At 38.3% G+C, this 9,288-nt stretch overlaps 1 protein-coding gene across 1 annotated transcript; it reads right to left on the bottom strand.

Annotated features, from left to right (window-relative positions):
- Positions 1 to 8,253: 8,253 nt before the first annotated feature.
- Taar9 (trace amine associated receptor 9) lies at positions 8,254 to 9,288 on the bottom strand. Its single transcript, XM_070011039.1, has one exon. The coding sequence runs from the start codon at positions 9,286 to 9,288 to the stop codon at positions 8,254 to 8,256; it is 1,035 nt and encodes a 344-aa protein (XP_069867140.1).

The raw sequence follows: 9,288 nt of genomic DNA on the forward strand, positions 1-9,288 counted from the left end.
TCTCTAATGACCTGGAATTTCCAAGCTTGATTATTTTTTCTTTTTTCACATTTTATTGTAAAAATAATACACAGAGGGGTTACAGTTACATGAATAGGATAATGAGTGCATTTCCTATCGAGCATTGTTACCTCCTCCTTTATTTTTCCCTTACCATCCCTTCCCTCCCCATCTCCCCAAATCCTCTCTCCTCCCCAAACTTTATTATTTTCTTGAATACGGTTAGCATAGTTTGTATTTGCATCATCACAGGTATTCAACTTAGTTATTGTAAAATAACTAAGTCAAAAATTTCTATTGTGTGTACACAGTTTCCCAGCAAGGCCTTTTCCTTATTCTTGCTGAGTAGCCTTTCTACCACTTGAACCACTCACTTTATACCCGGGGTGACCTTGCCTGTGACTATGATGGTTAGTGTGTTTAGACTGAGGTTTGAACTCCTGTTCTTGTGCTTGCTAGTTAGGCACCACACCAACCCTTTATTCTACTGATAATTTTGGTGATAGTCTTGTTTCCTTTTGGGGCACTCACCTGGGCAAGCTCCCAGTGGCTAGAATGACAGATGTATGCTACTGCTTCCGGTTCTACATTGAGAAGGTGTCACGAACTTTGCTGCCCTGGCTGATCGCAAACAGCAGTTTCAACAGTCTCAGACTTCCACGCAGCTAGGATTGCAGGCATGTGTGAACTACCTGCTCCCAGCTTTAGAATTCCTATTAACTATAACCATGTATTATTTCTATTGTTTTCTTTAATTGTTGTCTCCTTTTGTTTTTGGTTATTTTTATTGATTTTGTGATAGTCTCTGGGGGAAAATTACTTTAATAATTTCCGAACCACAATGATATGATCTTCCTCCAGATCAATATGTTTAATTGTAATTGTCCATTCTTCCAGTTCTTTTCTTTCACAATGTTATCATGTCCTTTTGTTCCAGGTCACTTTCACCCTTCTAGAGGTCATGGCATTATAGATGAAGAAAAAAATTGTTGTAATAATTTGAGATGCTAGGATTTTCCACAGAAGACCATTTGCATTTCCTTCTGACATGTGTCCAGGAGCACTGGCATCCTTCTGGACATCATAGTAAGTCAATGTGAAGGAAAGGCTCATCGCAGCCTTACCCTGAATACTTGGAGGGTCCCAGGTTTCAACGAAAACATTTGTAGTGAGCAGGACCTTACCACTACTTCCTTGTTAGGACAAAACAATGTAATGGTTTCCAATGAACTTGATGAAGTTGTCACCGTCTGTGCTTGGATTTCCCTCCTCTGACATTTTTCGCCTGGAATTGGCTGATTTTATTGGAAAAATTACTTTAAATTTTTAGTTCATCTCTTTGACTTTCCTTCTCTGTATCCTGAATCTTGAATAAGTTCTTACTGACTTCAGGTTTCTCTGATATTTTTAAAGTGGAAAAATACTTTTCCAGATTTTCTAGATTTTTTCTCAGTATCAATATTGATATATACACCTACTCCACCATTACTGGAAGCAGATGTCCCATATAAAGAACTGTTCAACGAATGTAGCATGTTAGTTGCCCAAAGTCACTAAGTACATTGCCAGTTTATAGAAATTCAGTAACTAGGGGAAATATCCATCCGAAATCCCTGTCTCCAAGCCAGGGAAAGAATGGTTTTGTCTGAGATTAGTCCTCAATGTAAACAAGTTGACTTTTAGTCATATAGTCTGAAAAAAACCCACCCCCCAAAAAAACCCAAACAATTAACTTTAAAATTTTTAGTTCTGTGTTTATTTTTTCTCTCAGCTCACATTTTAGTACTAGGCTTACTTCGCTTGCAATCAGCACTGACCAACATCATTGTTTCAATGGACACTTCTAAACAATAATAATAACAGGCTTTATTCTTTATCTTGATTATAAAGGAAATTTTTCTGAAGTCCCACCTCTAAGAATGTACTGAATTTAGGTGATAAGTATACTTTTGCCATATAATTAGGGAAACAATGAGAAGTTAGAAATTGGAGGGCTGAAACAGGCTAATCCTCAACTGGTGTCTTGGTTTCTATTCACTTGAATGATAATATCAGACTTAGCAAAGCCTTTGGATAAGGCTTACTGGACCATGTATTTAACTCTAATCCAGTCTTTCTTCTTCTTCCTCTCCTCCTCCTCCTCCTCCTCCTCCTCCTTCTCCTCCTCCTCCTCCTCCTCCTCCTCCTCCTCCTCCTCCTCCTCCTCCTCCTCCTCCTCCTCCTCCTCCTCCTCCCCCTCCTCCTCCCCCTCCTCCTCCTCCTCCTCCTCCTCCCCCTCCTCCCCCCCCTCCTCCTCCTCCTCCCCCTCCTCCTTCTCTTCTTTTTTTTTGGTCAATCATGGGAATTAAATTCTGGACCTGGGCTCTTCAGCTCAATGCTAGCGCTTTACCACTTGAGCCACAGCTCCACTTTCAGTTTTCTGGCGATTTATTGGAGATAAGAATCTTACAGACTTTCCTGCTCAGGCTGGCTTTGATCCTCAGATCTCCACTTTCTGAGTATCTAGGATTACAGGCTTGAGCCATTGTCGCCCGCCTTCTAATTCAGTCTTTTATAGGCAGTGAGGTTATAATGTGGTCACAACTATACCATTATACCTGTGTATTCAGAGAGCCATAAGCTGCATATCTAGGTTAGTCATGCTTTAAGAAAGACTACCATGAAAGCTATGAAAAACTTGAATTGCTTACCTTCTCTCACTTTTGTGAGGTTCTGTGTATCCACTATTTATTTTAAAATAACATCACTTCTAGAATTACATTTAGGTTTAGCATAAGTCATGACAAAATGTTTTGCTGTATACATCACAGGATGTATTTCAATTCCTTAAAAAAATGTTAAATTCCTGTCACATTCATTTCCTACAACTTAGCCACTATGTGTTCTATTGGACTTTTTTTTGAAACAGATCATTCAACTCTTCTACTTACTATTACTATTATTTTGTTGATTGTGGGGCTTGATCTCAGGACCTGGGTGCTGTCTCTAAGCTTTTGTGTTCAAGGATAGCACTTCACCACTTTGAGACACAGAGCAATTTCTGGTTTCCTGATAGTTAATTGGAAATAAAAGTCTCAAAGATTCTCCTTCCCTGGCTAGTTTCAAACCTCGATCTTCTGATCTCAGCCTCCTAAGTAGCTAGGATTACAGGTATGAGCCACTGGCACCCAGCTTTCTTTCACTTATTTTTTTTTTCTACATGTTTCCTCTACTCTAAAACTAGAAAGTAATATTAAAAATAAAAATAAAAATAAGATGCATAATATCTTTCTAATTCTGCCACAAATAGGCTAACCTATGGACTATTGCTGACATTATGGAACTTATTTGTTAATAAAACACAGTTTTATTAACAGTATACTCAGTTTTTACTTTGCTAGCTCATCTATTTTTGAGAATTCATTCCTACTATCAAAAAAGAAAAAAAGAAACATTGTACATCATTACTTGAGAGCTCTTGCATGCACAAATTTTCATAAGTCAGGTAAGAAACCCTGTGTCCCAGCATACAAATCCCACCCACTGCCAAGTTCTCCCTCTACCACTGAATTAATATACCAGATTGAAATGTGGAAGCTGACTGGAAGGGCCCAGCCTTCTTATGGGCCTGCCACCTCAACTAAAGAGAGATAGGAGCCCCAAAGAGGGGCTTGTATGGTGTGGTGAGAGACTTGGGCCCACCAAGTAGCTAATTAAAAGGCCAGCCTAAGATAGGGACACCAGCCTAGACTTGGACCTGAGATTGCAGAAAACATACCTAACCACTTTTCTCCTCATCCATGTTGCATTCCTGCTAGATCAAGGACACGATGATGATAGAAGATCAGGGTGGTAGAAAGGATTTGAATGGGGTTCAAGGTGCCAAAGAATGGAAACTTGGGTGGCTAAGAAGCCATTCTTGGGAAAAGAGAATATGGCCTACTGTAAACCCACCAGTGATTGAAGTTTTCAAGGATCAAGTATATATCCATTCTATTTGTCAGTTTGCATGTTATTTAAGCTCACAAACGCTACAATACCTTAATAATAACAGTAAAATTATATTTTAAAAATACTTTTTTAGAAAGAAGAAGGCTTTGGGGTGCCACCGAGTCCAGGTAGTGACCCCAAGTGATCACATGTCTGAAACCATCCATTATGACATAGGTTGCTGGATTCTTCAATGGAATTGATACACCTGAGACCAAACACAAATGAGGCTAGAGAGCACACAGGGCCTACAGGAGCCCAGAACTTATGTTACCTTCCACCACTGCACTAGCACCTAGTTCACCTAGGTTAAGAGGAGGAAAATCCCTTGCATGGTTTGCTGGTGGGCTATTTCAGACTGTGAGTGCCTATCCAAAAACGAAAGCAGCAACATTTAAATCTTGTTCAGCCTGCCGTAAGTATGGAGAAGGAAAAAAAATTGTCCTAATACAGGAAGCTTTGGTTTTGCCTATTCCTCATTAACTGAGTGACACTAGGAACTTGTCCCACCTGAATACATTTTTCCCTTACTAAAAAAATCTATTCCTATCAATTTATTCTTTATGTGAAAACTGCCACTCCTGAATAGCTCCTAAAGTTTCTTTTCTACTTTTGTCTACTACCGACTCAGAAGGGAATCCATCTGGCATCACTTGTATTATTGTTAATGCTTTCAAATGCACAGTTGAATTCTTTCACTAAAAAGAAATCATTAACAGCTCATATTACTGGGAGGGAAGGGACACAACATAAACATTTTGATCACTACCTGGAATTCAGAGAAGCTGCTAGGAAGGAGCAGAGAGTAGAGACTGGCAGGTGGAGAACTCCCAAGTAGGCGTTACTTGCTTACTCAGGGTGACTCATCACAGGGATCTAAGTAATCTTATCTTTGATATAATCTACAATTCTTAAATTCCTTAGTATTGTCCTTATGAGTTATGAACTATTCTTTAAAAACTTTTTTTTTTTTTTTTGCTGGTCATGTGGCCTGAACTCTGGGCCTGCGCACTGTCCCTCAGCTCTTCAGCTCCAAGCTAGCACTTGAGCCACAGCACCACTTCCAGCTTTTTCTGCTTATGTGGTGCTGAGGAATTGAACCCAGGGCCTCATGCATGCAAGGCAAGCACTCTACCACTGAGCTACTTTCCCAGCCTCTGAAGTGATGAACTATTGTCCTGTGTGTGTGTGTGTGTGTGTGTGTGTGTGTGTGTGTGTGTGTGTGTGTGTGTGTGTATGTGTATGTGTGTGTGTGTGTGTGTGTGTGTGTGTGAGAGAGAGAGAGAGAGAGAGAGAGAGCACATAGTTGAATAGAAATAAGCATAGCATGTTAACAGATTGTAAGCACACAGAGAATTCACAAAATACAGTTAAGCCTCTATTATGACATGACTAATAAGTGAAGAAACTCATATAGGAATACCCAGTCACATTGGCAGTTCTCTGTGAAGATGTTGGTGTTAACAATGATGAGCTCTTCTTTTCTTCCTCCTCTTCCTCCTCCTCCTCCTTCTCTACTACTATTATTTAGTCAGTGCTAAAGATGCATCCTGGGACCTCATGCATGCTAAGCAAGTTCTCTATCATTGATTTGCTTCCTTAGCTTACTATTATTCTGACTTTATTATTTGTTATTGATGGACTAATACTGTCTTACCAATAAATACTTGATAAAATAGCTCTATTCCAACCATCAATGATCAAAAGTATGATAATTTTTCTGCAACTTTTTATGCAATTCATTTTAATATTTTTTAAACTACACAGAGTTCCACATTATATACTGGTTATGCTTTATTATCAGCTAATCGAGAAAACACGTGACAAAGCTACTTTGACTTAAGCAATGCCTTTAAATAGATTTTTGTTTGTTAATAAAATAAATGTATTTTAATAATAGTACATATATGTGAAAGACATAGTATTTCTGTAGTTTCACCTAGGACATAGCAGATTTATTTCTTCTTTGCAACAGTTCTGCAGCCTCCCCCTGTCTGAACCAAAAAAAAAAATCAAGATCCAAAGCTCATTGGATTGAAAGACCAGGCTCAGCATTATATTCCAAAGTCCACATTCCTTGACAGTCTCACAGAGTGAAGCTGACTTCCATCCTCAGTGAGAATTGTTCCAAATAAATCCATAGGTTCACCATGACTTTGTATGCTGCTAGCAACATCTACAACTTTGTGTGTGTGAGTGTGTATGAGTGTGTGTGTATATGTTTGTATGTTGGTACTAGGGCTTGAACTCAGGGTCTGGGATCTGTCTCTGTGCTTTTTTTGCCCAAGGCAGTGCTCTACCACTAGAACTGTACCTTCACTTCTTACTTTTTGGTGTTTAATTGGAGATAAGATTCTCATGGACTTTCCTGCTCCGGGCTGGTTTTGAACTGCAGGCCTCAGATCTCCAGGATTACAGGCATGGGCCCCTGGTGCCCAGCCACAACTTTCTTTCATTCATCACTGAGTCCTAGAAGAGAGTAGTAGTGTAGTCCAGTCAGAATTAAACAAAGATTTTTGTTTAAGACACTTTGTTTTATAGAGGGCAGCAAAATGAGTAGAAAAACAAACAATATACAGTAGATTGGAAGTACATTCTCTACTTACTGATATGAGAGCTTACAAACTTTCTGATCAGGATTTATTTTCTCCATTTATTTTATACAAAGGTTATACTATAGCAAAAGTGCAATCAGGGGGTATATACTTTTTATTTCTTCAGATTGTTTTCCTTGTTATTTAGATAATTGTTAATGTCAGTTTATTTTTGCAATAATGGGAAAAAGCACATATTTGTATAAACACAATACTGACTGACAATTCAGAACATCAGACTTTAAGGATGCTTATGTGAAATCATTTGGAAGATGGCTGATAGACCTGCTTCTTAATATTATGGTATGAACAACACACATGTATTGTTACAAAGACATCCATATTTCCTTTGTCCATCTTTACATTTAACTTTCTTCTCCTAAGTATGGTCAATTTTAATTAAACTATTTTACTATACGAACATGAAACAGATACATCTTGCATAAAGTATTTACAAATGGATTCATTAATAAAATATATAGCATGTAATGTTATCTTTTCATATAGCAGGCTTGTTACAGCATAGTCTGTGAAAATCAGATACTTGAACAAAGATTTAAGGCAGTCATTCAAAGACTTGAGAAGACAAATAACTTTATCATTTGTTTTTGTCAGGATTTCACTGGATTTTGATATACACAGCTTATGTTTTTTAGTAAAACAATTAAATTTTATGTTGGGGTGCGTATGGGGGTACACACCTATAATCTCTTTGCACAAAAGACTGAGGAGCGAGGACTATGAATTACACTGAAACTCTGTCTCAAGAAAAAGTTCTTATTCCAATGAGAAAACTGATTTTTTATTGGAGTGCACAATATTTGTTGCAGGATTTGCTGTCTTCAAGAAATCTTTGCTTATATTTGACTTGCTCAGTTTTATGTTTCTAATGTCATATACAGTGCCTACTTCATAGTAAAAGAACAAAACAAAAAAAAACACCCTTAAAGGTGAAAATCAATTCATTTGAATTGACCTCTTAAAATTCTCTATTTCATATTACTGAGAAAAAACTATAGAGACCATCTTGTTATACATACCTCCTATCATCATAAATTATGTTCTCCAAAGGTAACATGTATAACAATATCATCCCTAAGGGTGTGTGTGTGTGTGTGTGTGTGTGTGTGTGTGTGTGTGTGAATGGAAGGAAAGGGTTGCTGGGTTCAGGAAATGCAAGAGTTCAAATGTTTTTCAAATGATCTATAACTACTAGAAAGTGTCACATTTTAGCTCTTTGGAAAGTCCTTTAGATTACAAATTTATTTGAAGAATTTACAATTTTATATTTTTATCACTCAAGTGATACTTTAAATTGTTTTGTCATCAGAGAATAAAACTTCCAAGTCAGACAGAAACCTCTCTCCCACTACATGTATTTGAGACAACTAAGCAAACTCATAAATGTGAAAGAAATTATAGCGTACCCAAAGCATTTGAAGATAGTAGTAGAAATTTCAGAGTAAATGCAGAAAATCAGAAGGCCATTAAGTACCACTGAACGGGAAGGAATCAACAAATCTTATTCATCTGTCACTAAATTCTAAACAGTGCTGAGACACATGAAGATGGCAGGAGCTGTGAACCAACTACTGAGTGTTCTCTTACTTGCTACAAACATATGCTTGCCTCTCTACTGTCTTACTTCATCTAATTCCATGCTAGAATTGAAACCCCTGCAGTAATCTTTTTAATCTATATTTGCTTCATCAGAAAATAAATTAGTGGTTGATGAATCACTCCATAAGACTTTGCCACTTACAATAAGTTTTATTGCCTTCCGAAACCAGGGGTAAAAAAAAGCATATATCAAGGGATTCATAGCTGAGTTATAATAAACACACCACACCAATATCTCATAAACATACGGAAGGGTTATGAAATTCATATAAGCATCAATGACAGCATCAATAATGTATGGTAGCCAAGAGACCAGAAATGCTGCCACAGCAATCCCCAACGTTTTGGCAGCCTTTCTTTCTCTTTTAGGTACTCTTTCTTTATAGCTCTCTGAGGCCAAAACAACTTGGCTGGCTGTACTTTCTATCTTTCTTGCCTGATGCTTAGCCACCAAAAATATCTTATTGTATATAAACACCATGGCGACAGTGGGTAGAAAGAATAACAAGAAACAAAGCAGAACCCAATTTTGATTTAGTGGAGCTTGACAGCCTCCCACACAGGTCAGAGCAACAACGAAGTCCTCAATTCCTTCTTCGTTGGCCCCAGTGTAGAAGATGGAAAAACTGTAAGTGATGGAAAAGAACCAGGAGAGAACAAAGCGTATTCCTGAAACTGAAACGGTAAACTTTGTTGGATAGCTCAATGGATCCGTAACAGCGATATACCTATCAACAGAAATACAGCATGAATGAAATAAGGAGGCGAAACAGAAGGACGTATGAAATTTACAGTAACTCTCCCCAAAGTACCAGCAGCTCTCCACAGACCTCACTGTGCTAAAAGGCATCACAGTCACTCCCACCAAGAAGTCAGCGCAGGCCAGGGATGCGATCAGAAAGTTCGTAGGTGTGTGCAGCTGTTTGAAGTGAAGGATAGCAGTAATGACCAGTAAGTTCCCAAACACAGCCAACACGGCCCCCAGTCCCAGGACTGTGTACAGGATTGCTCGAGGACCTGGCGAGTAAGAGGTTTTAAGACAGGATCCATTCATGTTCTCATAGCAGAGCTGCATAGTTTCCGCTTGGGCCAAATTGTTTTCCAT

Source organism: Dipodomys merriami, unplaced genomic scaffold (assembly GCF_024711535.1).
Source record: "Dipodomys merriami isolate MVZ:Mamm:240054 unplaced genomic scaffold, mDipMer1.0.p SCAF_8, whole genome shotgun sequence".
NCBI classification, from domain to species: Eukaryota; Metazoa; Chordata; class Mammalia; order Rodentia; family Heteromyidae; genus Dipodomys; species Dipodomys merriami.

Excerpts from the sequence above, each read along its gene's own strand:
- Taar9 (XM_070011039.1), bottom strand. The coding sequence starts at position 9,288 with ATGGAAAACAATTTGGCCCAAGCGGAAACTATGCAGCTCTGCTATGAG.